Raw genomic sequence first — 24690 nt, forward strand, 5'->3', positions numbered from 1 at the left:
GATTTTATTTATTTATTTTTAGACAAACGGGAAGGGAAGGAAAAAGAGAGGGGAGAAACATCAGTGCGTGGTTGCCTCTTTAGCGCCCCCTACTGGGAACCTGGCCCACAACCCAGGCATGTGCCCTGACTGGGCATCGAACTGGTGACCCTTTGGTTTGCAACCCACACTCAATCCACTGAGCTACACCAGCCAGGGCTTTTTTTTTATATATCTATATGAGATTGGTAATAATGTCCCCACTTTCATTTCTGATTTTAGTTATTTGTATCTCCTTCCTTTCTTAGTCCCCCTGGCTACAGGCTTGACAATTTCATGAGTCTTTCCGGAGAGCCAACTTTTGGTTTCTCCATACTCTCTTGCTTTTTTATTCTCTATTTTATTTCTGCTCTAACTTCAGTTTCCTTCCTTGTGCTACCTTCTTTAGTTTAGTTTGCCTTCTTTTTCTAGTTCTTTAATGTGTAAGGTCAGGTTGTTGATTTGAGATCTTTCTTTTATTCTGTTTAGCTCAGTTAAGTGTTAACTTTATTGCTGTTATTACTGACACTCTTACATCAACCATCGCAGAAGTGTGCTGCCACTTTGAGGTTATAAGAGGGTACAATTTATTTTTTTATTATGGTAAAATGTACATAAATGTGTATAAAGTTGACCATTTTTAAACGTGCAGCTCAGTGGCATTAAGCACATTTGCGCTGTTGCACGGCCACCGCTGTTTTCCATCTCTGAGACTCCTCGTCACCCCAAGTGGAGCTCCGTGCCCGCCAGTCAAAAGCTCCCCACTCTGCCTTCCCCTGTCGCCTGGCAGCCGCTGCTCTGCCTCTGCCTCTGGTTAGATTATTTCGGGTGCCTCCTGTGAGTGGAATCTTACACTATCTGCCCCTTTGTTTCTGACTTATTTCACATAGTGTAATGTTTTAGAGGTTCTTCTATGCCCTAGCATAGATCAGATTTTCATTCTTTGTTAAGGCTGAATATTCCATTACACACACACACACACACACACACACACACATTTTGCCCGCCCATCCAGCGGCCCCTGTATTACTTCCGCCTTCTGGCTGATGTGAATGATGCTGCTACGAACCCTGGCGTACAGGTACCTGTTTGAGCCCTTGCTCCCAGCCACTCGGGTACCTCCCTACACGTGGAATTGCTGGGCCATAAGGTAACTTCGTGAACTTTTTGAGGGACCGCCATCCTGCCTTCCATAGTGGCTGCACCATTTTACATCCCTACCAGCAGGGCAGAAGGGTTCCAGTTTTTTCACATCCTTGCCTTGTTATTTTAGTGTTTTGAAATAGTCATTCTAACAGGCATAAAGTGCTCAATTTGCATTTCCGTAATTATTGGTGAAGTTGAGCATCTTTTGATGTGCTTATTGGCCATTGGTGTATCTTTTTAGGAGAAATGGCTGTTCATGTCCTTGCCCATTTTTTAGATTGGGTTGTGTTTTTTTTTTTTGGTTGTTGAGTTGTAGTTCTTTATTTATTCTGGACACCGGACCCTTATTAGAGATGAGGTTTGCAAATATTTTCACCCACTCTGCGGGTGCCTTTTTATTCTGTTGATGGTGTCCTTTGATGTACAGAAGTTTTTCATTTTGATGTTCAGTTTATCTTTTTTGTGTCTGTTTTTGTTGCCCGTGCTTCTGGATTTTACCACTAAGAAATCACCGCCCAGTCCACTGTCACAAAACTTTCCTCTCCGCGTCATCCTCGGTTTTATACCACGGAAAACTTGGGGAGGGGCTGAGGAGCAGCTGTACACAGTATAAGCCAGATGGAAACTCGGACTGACATACATCATTCTGGGGGGGGGGGGGGGGGGGAGACAATGCTGAATAGAGAATATAGAGAAATTTATTGCCACTTGAAATTATAAATATAATTCAGATGAAGGAGACCAAAAACACCAAAACCATTAGGTTGACACTAAAATATACTGTCCTTGGACCAGACTTGTTTTTCGAGGATTTCTCTGCCAATGCGCACTGCTGTAACTAAATAGTATAATTCGGTGCAAACGTTTTATGGACAGTTTTAAAGGCCTATGAAAGAGTGTTTTGTGACTGTCCATCATGAATAAACAGTAATAGGTATGACATAATGTAAATTAACTGATGGACTGCATGTCTGCGTTTGTCCAGTATCCTACAAAGCCCCGCTTGCCCCACCGTGTCCTGTAGACACCGAGCTGGACGTTCTGGGTGCGCTGGTCAGAGTGAGCTGCGTGGCCAGGGCCTGTGTCTTCCACACGGCGAGTTGTGCCACTCACACCGTGGGCCCCGCGCCGCGCTGCCGTGAGACCGTGTTCGCAGGGGCACTCGCTCGTGGGGCTGTCCGATGGTGTTAATTTCCCTAACACTCAGCCCTTCTTCTAAAACCTTCACCTAGAGCATTTCCTAAGCCTCCTTTGTAGCACCCCCAAATCACCGAAAAGGAAAAGAACACCTTCCCCCCAACATTCCCTGCCAAGTGCTGCTTCAGAGCCAGGATAGGAAAACTGGGAGGAGCGGACAGTCGGTATTCCGGGTCCGCGGCAGCGCTGCAAAGGCCGCGCAGACGCAGTGAGCGGTGGGCGTGGCTGCACGTGACCGGGGCTGCCCTTGCCCGTCTGTGTCTCAGAGACCAAGACACGGTCCGCTCAAATGAAACGCGGAGCAGGATAAACAGTGACTCAGAGCCCGAAAGAAGGCATGCAGCTCCTTCCCTTCCAGACGTAGGGAAAGCGCCGTGTCACGCCTGGGCAGCGTTCTGCAGTCCAGGCGTATCAGCAGCTTCACTCTTCCTGACCCTGAGACCGCTGGTAGGAGAGGGTGGCCTGCAGTCTGGCCCGCGGGCGTCTTGGGGGCGTCCGGCACTTCAGTGGGAAGCGAGAGCTCTTCCAGTGTGGCAGGAGCCCCGCTCCCCAGCAACCGCGGCTGCGGGGCGGCAGGCGGTGCCCGCGGCAGGCGGTGCTCGCAGCAGGCCGCCGCCCGCCCGCGCCCCTACAGGACGAGCAGCTCCCCCTGGCAGCGGTTGCAGCAGTTGAAGGTGATGTTTTCGTACCGAGTGTAGGGGTGAAACCGCCCGATATTTTTCTTTGCGGTGAGTAAGGTGGCGGGTGAAGACTCAGAAAATGGATGATCAGGTGGGCTTTCTGGGCAGGCAACGGGGTCCAGATTGCGCAGAACCTACGGAAAACAAGCGGTAACGTCAGCGGATCCAGCGGGGACCGTAACGCTCTGGGCTTTGTTGAGCTGTAACTGCCACAAAGTCCATCTCACGCGTGTGTATGTGACTACCTGGGACATCCCATGTGAACGACGGCCCTGACTGGCGAGGGGCTCACCCCTTCTCTCGGAAAGCTCTGAGTGTCACAGCGATGTTCAGTTACTACACTCCCCGGCCACCTACTTCTTAAAAATGAAGCAGTTACTGTTTCCTGCGGACGCTGAGGAAAGAGCATGCAAACACAGGAGGTGAGGCTGTGTCAGTTCTACAGGAAGAGGCGTGCCCTTCTACCAAGAGCACCCGCTCGCTGTCCTCCCCTTCAGTCTCCCCCTCGGCTGCACGGAGTCGGAGTCGGCATTCTGCCCGATTCTGGGGCTGAGAGCCTACCTCCAGGTCTCTGGTCACTCACAAAAGCCAGGGGCGTTTCCCTTCTCTTCCTGATTTATGCGCAGCACTGAACGCGCTAGCCTCTGTGCGCCTGTCTGGGGTCTCGCGGGCACCCTGCTCCCTTCCCTGCTTCTCCCGCTCCGATTCTCTCAGTCCCTCCGCCTTTGCCGAGGCCCGAGACAGGAGGAGCTCTCGGGCAGAGACAACGTGAAAGCGCTGGCTCCTCGCTCCTGCTTCTCGTGTTCACATTCTCCCGCGGTCAGCACGTGAGGGGGCGGGCACGGTGCAGAGGAGGCAGGCGGCGCGACTGGGAAGGGACTACAGAAAGCCCCGGCTCTGCAAGGCCAGGGTCGCGAGTGCTTCCAGAAAGGAGCGGTCAAACGCCACCGGCGGTGACACAACTTCCCAGAGAGAACGGAGAAGGACAACAGGAAGGACAAAATGATGGGTTTAATTTTAGGTGCTGATCCATTTACTAAACAGCTGAGTACCTACTATGTGCAAAGGATTATACCAGATCTTGAGGACACATAAGACACAGCCCCGTCCTTAGAAAACCTTATCGCTTGGGTGATGGGGAGTCAAACTGCAATTCTCCATGTTCAAGAGCTGTAACAAATACATGCAGACTGCAACGGGAGCCTTGAAGAAGGCACATCTAGGTGTGCCGGTGAGACTCTGGGGCCGACTCTTCAAGGTGGAGCGGTGCTGGAAGGGCGGCGGGGGCAGAAGGAGTAGCAGGGACAGACGTGGAGACACAGGGGCACAGTGACAGTGGGATAAAGAGTGGTTGACTGCTGGAATGTGAATTGTGTGTGGGGGGGGAAGGGTGGGGAGGTACACCTGGGAAATGATCACTGAGAAGGGAAAATGGAGTAAAGATTACGACAATCCTTTTACACAATACACAGGATTCAAACTCAGTAAGGGAGACCGGGAGCTGTTTCAACAGGAGCTCCGAGGTGAATGCACTGGCACTCTTGGGGGGCGGCACTGGGAAACCGCTCTGCGGTGAAAAGCACGGTGGGGGCTATGCGTGAGGTGGCGGCCACGGCAGCAGTCCAGGCAGGAGGCCGGTGGTTGAAGCTGAGAGACAGGACAGATGAGGAGAAACTGATAGGACTTGTGGAATCAACAGGATTTGGGGGATGAAGGAAATGCTAAAATGGTAGCTACCATTGGGGGAGGAATTATACTGGATTGGGATCCGCTGTGGCTCTATGTGCATTATCTTATGGAATCCTCAAAACATCCCCATATAGCACGTCTAGTCCACTAACATAGGGAGTAGTGGAGAAGCAGCAGGCTGCTTTTCTGCTGTTGTGGGTTTTTTTGTTTTTTTCCTGGGTGGGGAAAAGTACGAATGGTGAAGCAAGGAGAAAAGAGGCTGTTCTATTTTTAGCTGTCTGGGGGACAACTGCATGGAGATATCCCGTGGGCATGTACGGGAGGCTGGTCGCCAGAGAGACGGGCGTCTGGATGTCAAGTGGGACACTGAGGGGGCGCTGTGCCCCTGCCTCCTCCCCTCCTGCACGTGCGGAGCGAGACGCCTGCTGGCGAGTGCGACGGGGGTAGGAACAAGGACGACAAACAGCTGGACGGACCCAGGCCTGCAGTGTCCAGGGCTCCGAGACGAGGGAAGAGACAAAGGCACTTCAGAATGGAGTCCAGGCCAACCGAGGCAGGGAGAGAGCTAGGACAGTGGCTGACAAGAGGAAAGAATGTAGGGGTCAATGGATAAAAGTGATGACCCAGGAACAGGGGAGTCGGGACAAAGGAGTCGGAGCTGGGAGGAGACACCGGGACCACAGGTCTCCGCAGAGGTGCTGGGCCGAGACGGCACCAGCGGGCCAGCTCCAGTCAGCGACCGCCTGCGATGGGCACCTGAGGGCGGGGCACTGGGGAGGCCTGGGAGTGCACCTGGTCCGTGGTCAGAACCGAGGCCACGGTGTGCAGCAGCCAATCGACATGACCTTGACCCCACCAGGGCTGTGCGTGCCAGGTCTGCGCTGGGTGATTCCGCAGCAGGAGGCACATGCACATCAGTGTGTGGGAGTCAACAGTTCCCAAGGTCAGAGACAATCTAGGATCTGCTCTTGATTATTAAGTTAGAAATTCTACACAGTCTGTATCAAAAGGAGCTCAAGAAGAGCCTAAATAATAGGCCCTCTTTGTAAACCATTACATTTTTCCCCTTAAGAACAGAACAATCCTATCTGAGCACCTTCAAGCTCAGAGGAAGACTTCGTTTCCTCCAAGATGACGGGCTCGTCTGCGTGAGAACCACGCTTAGAGCCCGCATGTCGCACCTTCCCCCAGAGCAGGCCGCCCTCGGGAGGAGGGCAGCGCTAGAAGCTCCTCGGATCGCGGGAGAAAGAGTTCACCTTTTCAGCCATTTTTTCTGCCGGGCTGCTGCAGAATTCAACTGTCGGCGGAGCCTTTTTCTGAGTGTTCGTTCCGACATTTCCCAGGAGATGAGAATTCACCGCTTTGGCCAGCTTGTGGTTCGCGAGTGCCAGTTCCGCCGTGCTGTGAGGCTGCGCGCTGGGGTAGTAGGTCTGCTCCCGCCCCCACTGCAGGGAGACCAGCAGCTCCTCCAGCAGCCTGCGGAGAACACGCACACACACGCACACGGGCCGTGAGCAAAGGGGGCGAAGTGGGCCAGGGCGGATGCGCAGAGAATGAGAAACACTCCCGAAGTGGTGTAACACCTTTCTCCATACCCTTCCTGCAGAGGTCAACCAACCGGCAAGGCTGGCACAGTCAGTCCGATTACAGAGAGCGCTCGTCAGTTCAGCAGGTGGGTCTCAGGAAATCACCCACCCAACTACTGTTGTGTTCTCGTGTTTTCAGACGGGTGGAATATACTAGTACACTCAGTTGTGCATCTGTCGAGATACTCATACGTATTTCTTTTCTGGGAGTTGCACCGATTTCTGAATGACACACCAGCCTACAGTTCCTGGGCTAAAGTTTACTTGGACATGATGTGTAAATAGCCTTTCTAGACAGTCATGCTGCACCTATGACAGGCTAGCTTCTGAGCGATGCGTCGCTGACAACTGTGTCATGGGGTGACTGTCACGGAGCGAGTGCACACACCTACACGGTGCGGTCTCTGGCACACCTGCGCTGCATGGCACCGCCTACTGCTCCCGGGGGCCAAACCGGTACGGCAGGTCGGCGTACAACATGAGAGTACAGCGACTGAGAAAATGCATGACTTGGAGACAGTCGCTGGGTGAGGCTGCTGCCGGGCAGCACGCTGATTTTTCCGTAAGTGGAAAGAGCACACTCTAAAATAACGATAAAAAGTATAGCATGGGACACACATAAACCACCACGTTGTCACGCATGACCACTGTCAAGTACGTGGACTGGACGTGTTGCACGCGCTCCGCTTTTACACGACTGGCAGCGCGTCAGTCTGTTCTCCCCGGCATCACCACGGACCCGCCAGCCCGCCCGTGCTGGCTGCCACACCCAGGGGCGGGACTTTCCCAGCTCCGCCGTGACCTCACGGGCCACTGTGGGTCCACTGTCGACCATGAGGTCCTTGTGCAGCGCGTGACTGGACACGGGCGGATCTGACTCGTGAACACTCGGTGAGGGGTCTTTGCATCTGTGCTCACGAGGGGTATGGGTCCGTAGTTTTCTTGCGACCTCTGCCTGGTTTTGGTATCGAGACAATCTGGCCCCCACACAATGAGTGGAGACTGTCCCCTACTTCTCTACTTCCCAGGAGCGCGTGTGTAAATTTGGCTTTATTCCCCCGTAGATGTTTGCTAGTGTTCACGGGTGAGTAAGTCTAGGCCTGGAGTTTCATTTCCTGGAAGGTTTCTTAACTATAAATACGATTGGTTTACTAGGTGACGCTATTCAGGTCATCTGTTCTTGAGTCCCCTTGGGTGGTGGTCTGTGTCTTTCAGGGAGTCTGCCCGTTTCCTTTCGGCTGTCGGATGTACAGGCAGAGAGCTGTTCCGCGCGCGCACACACACACACACACACACACACCCGTTACCTTCCTTACGTCAGCGGACTCTGCACTGCAGCCCTCCTCAGTCCTGCCGCTCGTCGTGCGCATCTTTCTCTCTGGAGTGCGCTGGGGCTCTTAACTTACCTTTTCAAAGGAGCAGCGTTTGGCTTCCTGTTTCATTTATTCTGCTCTCATCCTTATTGTTCTCTTCTTTCTGCTTAATTTGCTCCTTGTATTTCTTAAGGGGGAAGCTTACGCTGCTGAGACCTTTTTTCTTTCCTAAGCTAAGCATTTAGTTACGATCTTCCCTCTAAACACCGCTTCAGTTGCCTCCTGCGAAGTCCGGCACTTGGATGCATCGGGTTCCACGCTCCCCGTCTGCCCCTGTGACCTGCACGGACCTGACCTGCGGTGCGTCAGCTGCACGGGGGTGTGCGCACTCCGGAGGAAGACCGCCGACTCTGGCAGCTGTGGTGCACGTGGACCGGAGGGGAGCTCTCGCACCGTCGAAGGGTCCTCGAAAGGACCCTTCCACAGGAAGGGCAGGCGCACTCCCTGGCTTCCACCAAAAGCCTTACAAAAGTGCTGCAAGTATAATCAAAGCTGACTTCTGGACCCGGAGATCTCCGCTACTGTGCGTGTACCAGGAAGCGAACCTTCTGTGTTTTCAGTCTCCCCCCCTCTCCCGGGCATCTGTTCTGAAGCGCCACGCACAGTCCGTGCTCAGCACGTGACTCGGTGCAGCAGCGCCACAGGACTGCCCAGTGACAGACCCCGCAGGGGCAGCTGAGAGGTTCCCAATGTTCGACCGGGGCCGCACCTCTGGGTGGCTCTCATTTCCTGGCGGAACTGCTCCCGCTCGCTCAGGAGGTCGCGCACAGCGCCCTGGGCCTCGCGCTGCTGGCGCTGCAGGGCTGCTCTGGCGCCGGTCAGCTCGTCGGCCATGACCCTGGAGAGAGTAACACAGCCCCTGTGAGTTCTCGGGTGACAGCCCGCGGCAGAGAAGTTCACGTATGACGTGGGTGACCGTCATTTTCAAAAGCTTAACCAAGAAGAGTTAACACAGTCAAATTAATTCTGTTTTTAAATTTTCACTAAAAAGTATTTAAAATGTTTATAAGCTGAGAACTCACTGAAGGGATTCAATTAAAACGTTTACAAAATGACAAAGGAAATGGACTTTTCTTATAGTGACCTTCAGGATTACCTCAATATTACCCCAGATTGATCAAATTTTGAAAAAAAAATTACATTAACCAAATATTTTAAATAAACATTTTAAAGGAAAACAAAAATGCATGATTTTCCTACCATCCAACTTACCTCCTTGTCTTTAGAAAAATATTAAAATAATGTAGAAAGGCTTCTATAAAATGCTTCAATATGCATTACAATATGCCCCTTAAACTGTTCAAAGAGGACTAATTGACTTCCACTCAAAGACCAAAGTTCGCTTCTCCAAACAGCATCCTGTACTAGCACAGTCAGAAACCAAACTACGGACTTGAGGAGAGTAGCCAACCACTAAAAGCTGCCACAGGTAGGAGGATGTGCAGAAACACCTTCCCGAAAATCCACTCCTGACACCCAGCGGTCCTTACAGCGCAGCCCGGGAGCCTCCGGGGTTCTGTGAGAGGTCACCGGGGGACCGGAGTGAAGTCAGCGGCCCCTCAGCGTGTTGTGTGTGGGACACGCGGCTAAGCACAGGGCGGGGGGGGGGGGGGGGGGGGCGGGGTGACGCCCATAGCCCGGTCTCCCGCAGCTCGGTGCTGGAGGATGCGGGGGAGCAGCCCCGCCCCGTGTGCACACAGATGTCACCCCTTCCCTCTGTGCACGGGGAGGGCGGCTGGGAGGCTCTTTCTGTGGTTAAATACGACGAGCACAGGGCATGGAGGACAAACCGTGCTACCTTACAGAGTGGCGACGACACCTGAGTTCTCCAGAAGGATAACGCAGCCCGCTTTTTGTGGTTTCGGCATTTACTAGATGTCTGAGTTGACGGTTCTGTCTGCCATGAAACACCGCACTGCGGGCGACTCCCCTACAGAGCAGTGACCTCGAATTCCCGGGGGGGGGGGTCCACAGGATGTCCCTCCCCACTTAGGGAGGCCGAGTTTCCACCCACAGGAGCGAGTGTCCGCGTCTTAAACAACACACGAAGTACTTCAACCACCGACTCCAAATGTTCACACTACGGTCGACCGGTCGACCTCTCGTGCTGCGGGCCAAAAGCCGGCAGACCAAGACCAGGGCGTGAAGCGCCGCTTCAGACCGGAGGTACCTGCTGGCGAGGAACTTGCTCCGCCACACGTCGCACTGGATGGACATGCGCTCCAGCTGCTCCGCCAGCTGGGCCGCGTTCTGAGCCAGGGCCTCGTTCTCTAAGGTGAGCTGGTTCTTCTCGCGGGCCAGACGCTCGAAGTGGTACTGGAGGTCATCCCCGACGGAGGCCACCAGCAGCTTCTTGAGCTCGCGATTGACCTGCAGGAGCGCGTGACCAAGGTGACAAGCAAGGTAGTGTCAGTGACTATAGTGTCGCAAAATGAACAAACGAGAAACTGTTTCACTTGGACCTCTGTTACTTAAAAAACGGATCAAAGGGTGATACTAAATACTTAAGCTTTGTAATATACATATTTTAGCTGTATCTCCCTCTATCTTTTTGTATCTATACTTACAGTCCACGTGGTTATAAACTGAGCCTCTTACACTAAGAGCACAAATCACTACCGTAAAAATAACAAACTGCTACAGTCAACACTTAAAGAAGAAAAATTAGAACACTAACCACTAAGTTTTGTTAAAAATACGACAGAATGTTTTAGCTGTTTTTTGGACCTTATTCAACATTTAAAAAATAATTTCTTGGTGCCCTGGGACTGTGACTTTTACGAACGTAAGCGGAGGAGGCAGTTCGGGGCTCTCCACGAGCGCACTCTTTCCGTTGTGGCTGAAGCGCAGACGCTGAGGCACCGACGCCCAGCAACGGGCACCGGCCTGAGGGGCGCCGGTGTGAGGCGCGGCCACGGAAGGGCGCCGGTGCCGCCTGCGGGGGACTGTCCCGCGACACGAGACCACGGTGACGACCAAGGTGGTGCCGTCTTCACTGTGTCTCTCTGGTTTCCAAACCGCTTACAAATTCTGATTTTAGAATTAGCGACGTGTTTGGGAAGGGGCCACCAGCCACGGAGTCACAGGGACTGGCGTCTGTGAGCCACGCGGCGCGCGGTCTCACAGGGCGAACGGGGAGGCAGGGCGCCGCCGGCCGCGAGGCAGGGGTGGAGGGAACACACCAACACTGACACGGCCTCCGGGGACGACGAGGGCACCGGCACCCGCCCCGCCGGTCTCTAGTCCGCGCCTTGTGCACGCACGGGCAGAGATACTGGGGATTTGGGGACCCGTAAAACGGGGCTGGCTCGCCCGGCGGCCCCAAAGCCGGCCTGGGCAGCCTGCGGCTGGAAGTTCAGAGCTGGAACCTGCTTCACAGCTTACGGGCCGCCTGGCCCGAAGCGCCCAGCACACCCCCGCCCTCGGCGTGGGTCACGGCGTGTAAGTTCCCGGCACACACTAGCGCTACTGGCGGCCCGGAGAGAGAACGTGGCATCTGAGGGGAAGCCACCGTGAGAGGTGACGAGCCACGGCGAGTGAGGTCTCCCCTCCAGGAGGAAGAGGCCGCGGGCTGAGCGGGCTGAGGGGGGGGGCATCAGGGCGCTCCTGGGGACCGGGGCGGCGGCCGGCCTTACCTCCGTCTGCACCCGCAGCTGGTTGGAAAGGCCTTCCTTGTCCTGGAGCAGCCTCCGCTCCGAGCTCCTGAGCTTCTTCAGCTCCGCGAGCCCCTCGCTGGGCTCTGCGCCCCCGTCCGACCGGCCCAGGCGCTCCCCCTTCCGACGCCCCTGGGCCTTGGGGCCGCTGCGGGGCACGGCGTGGGTGATGGCGGCCTTGGGGACCACTATCCTCACGGCCTCCACCTCCACCGCCCTGTCGGCCAGCACCTTGCCCAGCTGAAGGACGCCTGGGCTCTCGGCCGCTTTCTTCTGTGGGCTCAGGAGGGCTTTCTTCCGCGGACTCCGGAGGGTGGGAGGTTGTGCCGGTGGGGCTCCCGCGGGGGCCTCCACAGAGGGAGGGGGCTCCTCGGTTTCCATGCCATCTCCCGCTCCTCGGACCGGGGCCGGAGCCAGGGCGGCTGAAGAGGGACACCAACACGGAAACGACTTACTGAGCGGCCGTACCAGGAGAAGGCCAGGGCACACTCCCCCACACTCAGCATTACCGGCATTCAGAAGAATGGAAAGTTCAGAGTAACAAGTAACTGTCAAGACAACCACGTGCCCAGAAAAGATGAATAACGTCCCACGGGCTGGTGCTCCCCTTGCGCGGGGGGTAGTTTCTCTCTCTCTCTCTCCCTCTCTCTCTCCCTCTCTTTCTGTCTCTCTCTCTCCCTCTCCCCCCCCTTTCTCTCTCCCTCTCTCCCTCTCTTTCTGTCTCTCTCTCTCTCTCCTCCCTCTCTCTCTCCTCTCCCTCCCTCCCTCTCCCTCCCTCCCTCTCCCTCCCTCCCTCTCTCTCTCTCCCTCTCTCTCTCTCCCTCCCTCTCCCTCCCTCCCTCTCTCTCTCTCCCTCTCTCTCTCTCCATGGAAAGTGCCGGGGACTTGGAACCGGGGCGCTCGGCTCTGGCTTCCACGACCCAGAGTGACGCTAGGGGAGCAATCTAACCCTCCATGAATCTCAGCTTCCTCGCCTGCAAACGGACACACTGGCGGCAGCTGTGCCAGAGGGTGGTGGCAGGACAGAACACAGTGAGGCCAAGAGCCTGGCTCTCCCCCGACACCCGACGCTCAAGAACCGCGTGAACTGAATGTCAGCCGCATCCACGCACAGCTGAAACCGCCCACTTCAAGACCAACTTGTCTGTCCTTCTGAACTCTAGGCAAAGGATGCTCTGCACAGACCACCCAGCTGACTGTTCAGTGCCCTCTCCCTCCCGGGCCTCACTCAGGCCTCTGTTCCTGCCGTGGCTTCTCTTCCACAGCTCCTTTAGCCGCCCGCTGTGGTCCTCAGTTACCCACGAAGCCAGCCTCCACGCCACTCTTTGTGTCCAGTCCCCCCGTCTGCTCCGGCCCACTCTCTGAGAGGCCCGTGGCACTCGCTGTCTCAGACGCTCGGCCCGGAGCTTAACCATGAAGCACAGTTGTCACCGTAAGGGCTCTGTGTGCGCTGACCTCGCCGCCCCAGCGAGCCTGCCCAGCAACTCAGAGTGGCCCGGCACCCTCAGAGAGGGGGCACGCGGAAGGCACACGGCGTCAGAGGAACGTCCACGGGTAAACGCCTCAGACTTCGCTGCCGGGTTTACGTTCACCGAACCGTCTGACTTCAGCACCTTTCGTTTCAATTTTAACCTGTTCCCTCACGGAAGTTCTGGATGTGAACTGCTCCTACTTAGCACATGTCCCCCCTTCAGAGCCAGCCCTGGCCCCGGCACGCGCCCTCCTGGCGACGGTGCTGCTCAGACCTCCGCGCAGAGGCCTGGCACCGCGCACCGGCCTTGCTGCTCTCCGGGGCGTTCGAGGACGCGCAGACAGCTGGCACACTCGTCTCAGGCTCTGCGATCAGAGCGCCTTTTGCTCCCTAACACCAGTTAACGCAAACCCAGGAGGAACAGGACCAACACTGAATTACCTAGCATACTGTAAAATCAAAATCAAATGAGACGAAGTAAGTGAAAGTGCTTTAAAGCTCTAATCCTTATCACAAACAAGCAATAACAATGACAATAATTTAGTTTCACAGACGCCTTGCGTATGGTAACACTGTATTTAGTTTCTGTTTTTTACAAGCTCCATGCCAGTTGCTCTCTCATTAGTTACCAATTAATTGATCTTATTTCCCATTAATTCCCAGCATTACCTTCACTGTAGTCTCTGATTTGCATATCCGAATAATATAAAAGGTGGTTCTGAAACACTGTTGCATGCAGCTGAATTAAATTCAGTCAATATTCATTGGCATGATCAGCTCTCCCTTGCTTCCTAAACGTATTTAAACCCCCTTTAAAGAGTGTGCTGTCGAGGTCAGCTGGCTACAAAGTTGGCGTCCAGAACATGGCTTCCCAGCTCACACCGAAAGCCCCTCCGTCCAGAGCTCATGCCCCACAAGAGTAACGTGCATCGGGAGGAGTTCGCCTGGGACACGGTAAGACTGTTACCGACATTTACGTGAGGATGGGCGGTAGGCAGTATGTTATAAGGGTCTGAATCACAAGGGAAGAGGCCGGAGCTAAAGATAAATCTGGAAGTCATTCTTACAGATAATTACTGAAGCCTTGAGAGTAGAGGAGAAAGCCCCCGAGAAAGCAACATTTAAAAGATAAACCAGAGGAGGAGGACAGGACAGAGACAGGGAACACAGCCAGAGCCGCGGTGTCCCACAGAACTCTCCGCAGTGAGGGAGATACCCTAACTCCGCACTTTCTGATACAACCACCACTGGCCACGTGTGGCTGCTGAGAACCCGTGATGTGGCTGGTGTGACTGAAAAACTAAATTTTTAACTTTTAAAAATATTAACTTAGACTCAAATACCACAGCTGCTAGTGCATTGGACAGTGGAGGGCTGCGGAGAAGGCGGAAACTGAGAGAGATGTCGTGCAGGTGGAGGACAGAAAGTGTTTCAAAGTGTGGGAATGACAAACGGGGTGCAGAGCTGCAGAGAGAACGGGGGGCGGGACTGCAACGTCACTCCTGCAGCTCGCAAGTGCTATGACTTGAATCCTGTCTCCCTGAATATTCGTGTGCGGGAGTCTGACTCTACACCTCGGAATGCGACCTTATTTGGAAACGGGGTCACTGAAGATTAATTAGTTGAGATCATACTGGAGTAGGATGGGGCCCTAATCCAACATGGTTGATGTCCTTATAAAAAGGAAAAATGTGGGCACAGAAACGCACACAGGGAGAATGCCATGGGCACGTAAAGTAAGCTATCAGGGTGATCAGGTCAAGGAATAAAAACTTGCCAGCAAACCTCCAGCACCTAGGGGAGAAGCTTGGAACAGACCCTTCCCCGGTGCCCTTAAAGGGAGCAAGGCCCTGCCAACATGGACAAGGAGCCCATCTGGGACTCCTAGTCTCAGAACTGCGAGACAATAAATTTCTATAGTTTACGCCACCAGCTTGTGGTACTTTCTCACAGCAGCCCTAGCAAACCAATGCAACAAGAGAGACGTCTTTCATACCTACTCACTGTTTGCCCTAATCTTGCAGTGGAGAGAAACCATGGCTGTAAAGCTCTGCTTTTACACTAAATGTTTAATAGTAGTCGTTGCCTAATAAATACTACAGAATGCTGTGAGCATTCATCTTTACCTCTGCAATCCTGAAATGCAAACACTGCCGTACAAAACAAACATGAGGAGATCTGAAACCCAGGCGATTCCCGAGGGCTCCGTGAGGCTGACTGACCTGGCTCAAACATTCCTCTGTCCTATCATCATAAATGTCATGTTCTAAAAACAATTGTCGCTAAAACAAAAAGACTTACCTTTAGTTTCTAAACTCTCAAGAGTAGTCATTTTTTCAACTAACAAAAATGCACCCCAAGACTTCTACTGCAAAACCTAAAAAAGCATAAAATGAAAGAATTAAAAGACTGTATAAACACATTCACTAAGTCCCTCTAATTTAAATAGGAAATTCTACTTGCTTCTGTATTTAGTAACATGAATTTGGACAGACAGTGTTCCATATCCTTTAATAGGTGATATTGTTACACCTACCCAGTGTCTCAAAAAAAATCAGGGGTGGTATTTCTGCTTCCCCGTCCTCAGCTGTAACTCAAAATCATTGGAGGTGTGTCTGGAATTTTAGTTCAGAAATAGCACTTAAGCTACCATGGTGACTTCTGCATTATTAATATGACAACAGGAATTTTAAAGTAATTAGGGTAATTACTTTCTCAGGAGACAATATTGATACTAATTTATTCAGCATGTAATCAGAGAGGAGCTTCTGTTCAGATGTCTAACGAACAATAAAAACATTCGTGATGCCTCAGTTTGCATCTTCTTGACAATAAGATTAAAATGGCATGGCATGTGCTTTCAAAAATGTATGCACGGCCTTACAGGACAGAGATTCGCGGGAGGACACGAGAAGAAAGGTGATACTAATGCCGTGTTAATAAATGATGAACTGTACAGTAGATGGCCACGGGGGTCTCCACAAAAATGATCACTCTGAGTACTCGCCAGAGCCTGGCCCCGGGTCTTCCGGGACTACCGTCCTCAACAGTCACAAATCCTCCTTTCTTAAAAAAAATTTTTAATTTTTTATTCTTGTTTTTCTGTTACAGTTGTCCGAATTGTCCCCTGTTGCTCTCCCCTGCCCCGTCCCCCGTTCCCACGGTCAACCCCAACCCTGTTGTCCGTCTCCATAGGTCATTTGCGTTGCCCTTGGAGCGGGTCTCCAAAGTCCCTTCGACCGAGCCGTGAGCCCTGAAACCGCGCTGGGGAGATGCAGGCGAAACGGACAAACATCGCGGGCGTGGGCCGGCAAATACGGGGTGAAAGGCTCGGCAGAGGGTGTGGGGTGAGTGGGTCCCAGGAGGCAGGTGAGGGAGCGACACGCCGGTCAACTTCTGCCGTCCCGGGAAGTCCTATTCGAAGTTCTAGCCCGGTCTGAACAAGCCCCGGATCCAAAGGCGTGGACACCGGGCTCCCACCTAGACCTCCGCCCCTGTCGGCATCCCCTGGCTCCACCGGCCGGCTCTCGCTCGGACTCACCTCGGAGATCCTCACTCTTCCTGGTCCAGGGGGCTGCCCCGTCCCGGGTCCGCGGCTCGCAATCACCGGGCTGCCTCCGCGGGACAGTCCCTTCCCATCCCGAGCCGCCCCGCCCCGCCCCGGTCTCCCTGACCTCCACTTCTCGCTCTACACTAGTCACTTCCGATTAGTCAGTCAGGGTTTCGTTTCCGGAACACGTTTCCAAAAGAAATAGGTAAACGCATTCTTAGTGCGTTTAAATTCAAGCAACACAGGCCACACGGTGTAAGGCTTCAGTGACTGAAAACTGGACAAGTGCCTATTTAAAAATAAATTATAGAATGTTCGGACTCTAATCACCGGCCGGTGGCTTGAACTTCCGGGTCACCTGTCAACCAAACGGAAGTGATGACGCTGGAAAGAGGTAGGCAGAGTACAGTCCCCCCGGGCCACGGCGTCAAGGGGCGTGTCTGTCGACGTGGAGGGCGGAGCTTTGGTTACTTTCAGCCAATAGATACAAGGGAGCGGGGCAGTGACTTCCGCGCAACCTGCAGCAGTAGGAGGGGCTGTGTTGCCGGAGTAACTAGGCGTCGTTGTCGGTGCTGGAGTCGTCCCGTCGGCTCGAAACCTCTTTCCCTCTGGTGACCTCCCGAGACTATGGTGAGTTCCAGACGGCTCCGGGGTCCTGGTGTCGCAGCGTCCCCAGTCCTGGGCCTGGGGCTAATGGGCGCTCGGAGCGTGCCCGGGCCTTGCACGTTCGCCCCATTGTCTCTTTAGTACTGCTGAGCCCCTCGAGTAATGTAACGGAAAGTTTGGGGGTAAAACACTGAGTCTAACAGCCGGAGGTGAAACATCATTCCGAACCAACTTTTTAAATGTTTGCATTTTCATCATTGCATTTTTCAAGCTCGGCTTCACCTTAGCGTGCTTCATGTAAGAGTGTGTAGTGGTGGTACGTGACTGTTTCAGCCCGGCTGCGGGTCCCCCTGGATTTTAGTCTTTGGTCCGCCAGGTGGCAGGACCCGGTCCCGCACCCCGTCTGAGGGCCACCTAGTAGGAGCCAGTTCATTCCTTCTGGGTCCGTACTTTTTTTTAACGGGAATGCCCCATCTAGGTAACTTGGGGAGCTATCCAATATCACTTGCTTGAGCTACGGCCCCAGAAATTCTGAGCTAATTGGAATAGGGCTGGGGATTTGCATTTTTTTTTAGAGGCTTGCAGGTGATTTCAATTCACTCACCTGTTTGCGGACACCAGAGTTCTACTTCATTCACATCATTAGCAAAATTTTAAACATTTGTGAATAATGGACTGGAGACAGTTGACTGTTGTCAGGTGGGTATAGCTGTGAATTTAGCAACAGAGCCTCACTCAGCACCCCCTCTTTCGTGGTTTTTGTTACCCAGCCTGCCCTGCCTGTTCCCCCAGAGCCCCATTCAAGCCTTCACCCCGCAAACCCTGCCCCTCCTCCTCCCTCCATTCTAAGCAGGTGACAGAGTCTAACAGTCCGTTTCTTCAACCTCCTGCCCCCGGCCTGCACATTGATCTGCAGCTTTATCCTCCACTCAGTGCTGCGTTTCTAGTTTGGAGGAAGAGGTGCTGAAGGGTGACACACCCACTATTTCCTCGGGTCTCATTCCTTGCCATTCATGACAATACTTTTCTCTTTTCGTGTGTGATTTTAGCCTTTTTCTCTCCGCTTCCTTCCCTCACTGTTAAAATCATACATCTTAAGAAAATGAAATAAAACAAAAACACATCCTCCGCCTGGCGTTTCTACACAGTTCTTCCGTCTACCTACTCATAAATCTCTAGAAAGCATAGTGTTTTCACTCGCTTCAACTTCTGCCTCCTCACTTTCATTCTCAATATTCTGTCGTCTGACTTCTCCTCTAATGGCTTCAGGGAAGTTCCTCTTGCTGAAGTTTCTAGTGGCCTTTTAAGTGCTAAATCCAGTAATTCTCAGAACTTACTCAGGCTCCCTTTAACAACAAATTCAAGGGCATCCGTTGCGCCTCCCCCGGCTTTGCCTGCTTCGTAAATGCTATCCTCTGAGACTCGTTCCTTAATTAATTTCACTTTCTAGTCTATACATTTTCCTTGGGTGATTCCAAGTACACAGAGTTCTCCTAGTGCCTAAGCTTTCGGTCAGTTTGAGGTTTCCTCCAAGACCTGCCAACGCCTGGCCGTTTCCTGGACATCTCTACCTGGTTACCACAAAGGCCCCTCAAACTCAATAGGACCCAAACAGAACTTGCTCTCTTCCTACCTGGTCTCTCTTATTTCCCCACGCTAATGAACGACACCGCTATATTATAAGCTAAACCAGCAACCGGAGTTATCCTGCATTCCTGTCTCTCCGGCCTCCAATATCCAATCGGTTAGTAAATCCTGTTTCCTTTATGATCTCATTTCTTGCCTGGACTATTGCAATAGTGTCTTTAACAGTCTGGTCCGACAATTCCCCAAACCACTATTTTCTCTGCTATGAGAAGGAATTTTCTAGAACTGAATTCTGTTGATCTTACTCACCTCTGTAAAACTCGAGGCTCTCCATTTCCTTTTGTATAAAATGCAAAGTCTCCAGAGGACCGGCATTCAGGCCCTCCATGACCCAGCACTCACCTGCTGGCCTCCTCTCATGCTCCTCCCCTCCCTAGACGTTCCTCTTAGTGCCTTGTGTTTGAGCTGGTACTTGTCTCTCACGGGACATACCGAGTCACTGCGGGCTGGCGGTAAGCTCGTTCCCTGTCCTTTGCACGCGTGATTCCTGCACCCAGAGTGCCCTCCCCCTTCTTTGCCTGCCAGGCTTCCACTGATGCTCCCAGACCCCGTTGAGGTGTCTCTTCTCTTGTGATGCCTTTCTTCTCTCCTTGAAGAAAAGTGACACTTTATTCTTTTTTGTTACCACCTCACATTCTACACATCTCTGTTACTGTACTTACCACGTGCACTTGGACTTATCTGTGTGTGGATTTGTTGCCCTCAGTACACTGTGAACTGCTAGAGGGGTGGGTCTTCATTTTGTTTGCTGCTGTTGCTTGGACCATAGCAGGCACTCAGATACGTGCTGAACGAATACAAACAGTGTGAAAGAATGTCGGTGCTCTGAGATGGTGCAGCGTGCGTGGGGCGTATTGGGGGACGGCCCTCACTCTTCGGAGTCAGAAAAGCCATCCAGAAGCCAGTGGAACCTGGCTGTCATCACTGGAAGTCAGTGGCCTGTGCGATGGCACAGGGAGGTGGAGAGTGACAGTTGCAGAGTGTGTGCGTGCGTGCACCTGTGCCTGCCTTACATTTTGTCATTCAGACCTCCCAGCATCCCACAGAGCAGTGAACTTCTCCCCTACCCTCTGCCGTGGCCGGAGTTGTATGTGTCCTTCAGGTTGGGTGGTCAGCAAAGGCCCCTTCGAGGAAGTGACTTTGGCTTTGAGGTCTGCGTGGTGGGGTGCAAGGGCCCGGGGGAGGCTCCGGGCAGCGCTAACAGCACGAGCAAAGGCCCAGGGCAGCACGTGTCAGGAACTGGCCTGCGAGTTAGTGTGAAGACGAATGGAAATTGGGTGCCGGCAGCAGTGGGAGGCCGGGCAGAGAAGAGCCTGAGGTGGGACCAGAGAGGCGGCCCAGGCCAGACCATGTGATGTCCTGCAGATCGTAAGCCCTTGCTCCTTTGTGACATCAGTTTGTGGTGTGCGACCAGCATTAAAAAAAAAAAGAGCTAAAACAGACTCAGCATTCACTGCATGTAGTGAGGGAAACTTTGACTAACCTTTTATTTTAGCTCATATATATGTCATGCCTGCTGGGTTCTAATGTAAAACAGATTTCATGCTGTGCGTCCCGATGCACATGAAGTTCAGGACTTAGTGTTCTTTGAATAATACATAGTTTAGAAGGCAAAGTAGTTGCATTCTCAAGGCTTGCCTATTTCTTATTCCTCCTTTGACCCAGAGGCGACTTTGTGTGTGTGGCAGGGAGAGCTCTGAAACCAGTGAGAACCTGGAGTTGGCTGGAGGGGAGTTTTCAAGCTTCTGTCTGCATCCGGACCCCTCTTCCATGGCAGGTGCGGTCAGTCCTTCGTGAGAGAGGACGGGCCTTTGGGAAACAAGAGGAAAGTGGCCTCCTTCCCCGTGTTCAGTCTGGCCGTGGGCGCGGGTGGGTGAGAGGCCGGTGGTCTCTCCACAGGCAGCTGCACGTGGGGTTCCTTCTGCTCTGCCGGCCTGGCTTCTTGACTGTGACGGTCGGATTATCTGGTCGGCTTCCCCCTGCGTCTGGCTCGTTACAGTCGGAGCCTTCAGCCACAGAGTTAGGGTCTGCCTGCACATTCTAGAACCACCTTCACCTGAAATCTGGTTCATCTCACACACATGGCATTAAAGAGAAAGAGTGTGCTAGAGTCGTCAGTTGATGTACCTTTATGCGTAAAGAGAAAAGAGAAGATAATGCTAAGACTCTTGTGACTGATAAAGTGAAGTGAATATTATCCATCCTCCAAACAGAGGACCCACCTGAATCCTGTTGGCCAAGACGGGTGGCCAGTCTGCGGTCTGTGACGAGTGTCAGCTGTTCCACAAGAATTAGACTAAACAAATGTCTCCAAGTCATTGTCTCAAGAGAACCTTCAAAAAGAGTTTCATGGTTGCTCAGCAGAGACCAGGATTTTGTGCCATCAGACGTTTTTAGGTCCCAGCTTTATTGTGTTTCTTCTCAACAGGTTTACTGTTTTTTTTTTGGGGGGGGGGTACAAATACTTCTTACCCATCCAGAAGTCCTTTTGTTACTTGACCTGAAAACTTGCAGATCCACAGCCCCGGGCAGGATATCATTTGCTGTGACTGCAACTAGAAAGCAGAAACTTGAACAATATTTTTACATGTATTCTGTGATATTCGTCTCTGGCAGGGGCCAGTCACAGTTGCAAACCTAAACAGCAACCGGTTAATATAGTGCCCTAATTTTCTTCATGTGGAGCTCTTCGTCTTTTTTCTGCCTTTTTATCCCCCACCCTTTTTTACTTTCTTTTCGTTACCCAGCTTTTGAGATGTAATTTGCATCTGACGTTGTGCAGCTTTAAGATGTGCGTGGTTTGACACACGTCTGTATCGCAGAATGATCGCCACTGCAGCGTTGGCTCGGCCCTCCGGCATGTCCGCAGACTGCCGCGTGTGTGTGTGCGTGTGTGTGTGTGTGTGTGTGAGTGTGAGAGGAACACTGAAGGTCTGCTGTCTTAGACAGACGGACGGTGGTCTGGGGCGGAGGGGTCCGAAGGTACAGGCTTCCGGTTATGAAGTAAGTCAGTCCTGGGGATGTGAGGGGCAGTGGTGCAGCTAAGAACACTGCGTTGCGTGTTTAAAAGTTGCCAAGTGAGTGGACCTGAACAGTTCTCTTTACAAGAAAAATATTCTTTAAAACTGTATGTGGTGATGGATGTCGACTAGACTTACTGTGGAGATCACTTTGCAACACATAGAAATACTGAATCCGTCTGTTGTAGGCCTGAAGCGAATATAATGTTACATGTCAGTCACATCTCCAAAGACACTCCAGAAACAAACACAAGAAATCATCTTAGTGGGATCCAAAATTTTTGAAAAAAAAAAACAAAAACCCCAACTCTACAAATTCGTGATGAAATGCTCCTAAGGACACTTTTGCTATTCTGTACTCTTAAAACAGTGTAAATGCTAAATGTTGCCCACAAGGGGTAGGAACACAGGACCAGGATGGACCTGGTTGGGGACGCTCAAGCCAGTGACAGAAACGCAATGTTTATAATGGGACAGATGACAGATGACCCAAATGCCTGTCAGTAGGGAGATGGCTGGGTAAGCCGTGAGCAGCCACGCTGGCATGGCACGTGGCGTTTACAGAGATTGCTGTAGATCTCCGTGTACCAGCCCAGACAGGTGAGACTGTAAATGAGTGTGGTTGCAGGATATTTGTGGTTTGCCATTTATGTGAAAAACCGTTGCCAAGACCGGTCGATGTTAAGGAGCTTCCCCCTGTGGTTTCTAGGAGTTTTTGGTTTCAGGAAGGTGTGAGTTCAGTCTTGAATCCATTCGGAGTTATTTTTGGGGAGTGAGGTAAGATTGAGGTTTGGTTTCATCACCCTCCCTGCCTTGTTCACCAGTTACTCATTCATTCAAACAAGTGTTTAGGGTCTTCTGTCTGCCTTGCCCTGGCTGTCCACTGACTGACAAGTGAGCACACGGTAGCTCCCGCCCCGTAGAACTTCTTGAGAGAAACAGATATTAGGACAGAATTACAAGTGTAATTTGGGCTACAAAAGAAAAATTACACGGTGAGGTAGAGATGTGTGAGAAAACAGAGTGACCTGGCCTTGCCTGGGCGGCCAGGCAAAGCCTGCTCGGTGCCGGAACACGTTGGTTCTTCTTTCTCCCGTACTCGGGAAGACGTGCAGCACGTGTAAGCAGGTAAGTGGACTCGGCCCCCTCGGATGTTGCCAAGTGCCGGGAGGACGGTGGAACTGTGGCCCCTGTGCTCACGGGGGCCTCCAGGAGCAGGCGGTCTTACGTGGGACAGTCAGGGAAGGACCTTGTGAGGAGGTGACAGTGTTTTTTGAAGAGGCGACTTGAGACCTGAGTTGTCAGACAGCAGCTGGCCGGCAGAGGTCCAGGAGCGGAGCCTCACGCGGGGGCTGCGGCAAGGGCCCCGGCTTGGCAGAGGGAGGGGGAGCAGGGGTGGGGGCGGCCAGAGTGGCAGGCCCGGGGAAGGCAGTGGGGACCTTCCGGGGGGCAGGGACAAGAGGAGAGCAGGTCTGAGAGGTTTATGGAACTTGGGAGGGATTTGGGATTTTATCCAAATCAGTGGGATAGCGTATCTCACACAGCTTTCCTGTTCCACCGAGACGTTTTGTTTTCCTTGCGTCCGCCTTACTGAAACCCCAGCCACGGTGGGTGTCCTTTCAGTGCTTGTGTTCCTTCTGCCCGTTGCATTTGTGATCCTACAAACTCCGGAGGTGTTTTCTGTTCTCTTGTCTTTGAAGATCAGCGGTTCCCGATTTCTTCCTTAAGTTGCCTTTTCACAATTCAGTTGCCCCCTTCTGGGCCTTCGGTTCCCATAACAACTTCTCTGAGGCCTGGTGGGCAAGGCTACGCCTCCAGGTGGTGGCGCATCCTGGTTTCCACACGGGTCGCGTGTGTTTGGCCGTGATTTCACCTACGACCTTTGAGGACAGCGCTGCAGCCGGAGACTGGCGCATCTTGTTGTCCAGAACTATCTCCAGTGCTTCCTGTGGACCTCACGCTCATTTCCCTGCAAAAACTGTCCAAACTACTTCACTTTCAAAAGCCGTTGACGTTCAAAGACTTCCTGTCAATCAGATGTGAGAAAGTGTAGCTGCTAAAGCACACTGCTCCATCCACATTTGTTTTGACACCAGGCGCTTTGTCCAGTGACGCTGCTGGCGTTTTCTCTCCTGGTGCGTCCTCGGTGCGTGTGGTGCCGCTCCCAGATCGCTGTGTTCCTGAAGATGTGTTTCCACGTGCACGCAGAGAGGCTGTGGGCTTCGATGCATGTGAATTTGATTCCATCCTCTGCTTTCCCTGGCTCTCATACAAGCTAAACATATATGTGCTATATGCATTTTATATAGCACATACATTAATTATACTACAAAATATATGTGTATTATATATAAAACACACATGGCATGCATGTATTCACATCTACATCAAGTATCTAACTTATTCTGTTACAGAAATATAGTCATTTTTGGAGACTTGAAAATATAGAAGTAAAAATATAATTACATTCATCTGAAATGTCACTGAGTATGTATAATCACTGGCAATATTTTTGTATAATATCCAGTCACACATACCTACATGTATTTATATATATACAGACAGATGTGTATGTGTCTTTTAAAATGTTTCTATTGCATACACTACTTACATATCTGTTTTTTTCCACTTCATGTATCTCATACGTTGTTCCAGCTAAGTTTTAAGAACTATATTTTATTTTTTCACTTGCTCTCATTTAACCCTTCCATTTATTAATTTTGTCTTTAGCACTGTAGGTAACACATTTTTGCAGACACATTTTTACACAGATCCATAATTGTTTCCTGGGCTAAACTGGAAATGGGGTAATTGGGTGGGAGGCTGTGCACGTCCCGGACAGCCCTGCCGCCCGCCCGCCCTGCACCGTGCCCCGAAGGCCTGGCGCGGGGCTGGGAAGCTGAGCGTCCCAGTCCTCACTCCGGTCTCGGCTTCCGCGGGGATTTACTGTGTGACGGGTAATCGTTTGGGGCGATTGTCTTCTCATTCCTAAAACCAGAATAGTAATTTGTGTTCAGAATGCCTGAAAGCATTTTCGTGAGGGTCACCTGAGAC

General features: G+C 52.3%; 2 protein-coding genes across 3 annotated transcripts in view; one reads left to right on the top strand and one right to left on the bottom strand.

The window, feature by feature from the left end:
• Positions 1–2950: 2950 nt before the first annotated feature.
• BLZF1 (basic leucine zipper nuclear factor 1) lies at positions 2951–16724 on the bottom strand. Its single transcript, XM_028531023.2, has 7 exons — positions 16355–16724; positions 15115–15190; positions 11325–11764; positions 9860–10059; positions 8399–8527; positions 5987–6206; positions 2951–3175 (listed from the first exon to the last, which is right to left on the bottom strand). The coding sequence occupies exons 2-7, from the start codon at positions 15143–15145 to the stop codon at positions 2990–2992; spliced, it is 1206 nt and encodes a 401-aa protein (XP_028386824.1). The 5' UTR covers positions 15146–15190; positions 16355–16724; the 3' UTR covers positions 2951–2989.
• Positions 16725–16845: 121 nt separating this feature from the next.
• Positions 16846–24690, top strand: part of NME7 (NME/NM23 family member 7) — a 79302-nt gene continuing 71457 nt past the window's right edge. The window contains exon 1 of one of the 2 annotated variants that reach the window (XM_028530815.2): positions 16846–16993. In XM_028530815.2, coding sequence (XP_028386616.1) covers positions 16991–16993 — 3 coding nt within the window. In that variant the 5' untranslated portion in view covers positions 16846–16990. The remainder of the gene's footprint in view (positions 16994–24690) is intronic. The other variant, XM_036015501.1, reaches the window with a different exon arrangement.

The sequence above is a fragment of the Phyllostomus discolor genome, chromosome 14, assembly GCF_004126475.2.
Source record: "Phyllostomus discolor isolate MPI-MPIP mPhyDis1 chromosome 14, mPhyDis1.pri.v3, whole genome shotgun sequence".
Lineage (NCBI taxonomy): Eukaryota > Metazoa > Chordata > Mammalia > Chiroptera > Phyllostomidae > Phyllostomus > Phyllostomus discolor.

Coding starts and splice junctions, on each gene's coding strand:
- BLZF1 (XM_028531023.2), bottom strand. CDS start 15,145: ATGACTACTCTTGAGAGTTTAGAAACTAAAG. Junction 10,060..11,324: donor AGCTGCGGGTGCAGACGGAG/GTAAGGCCGGCC, acceptor GCGCTCCTGCAG/GTCAATCGCGAGCTCAAGAA. Junction 6,207..8,398: donor GAAATGAGAGCCACCCAGAG/GTGCGGCCCCGG, acceptor TGTTCTCCGCAG/GCTGCTGGAGGAGCTGCTGG.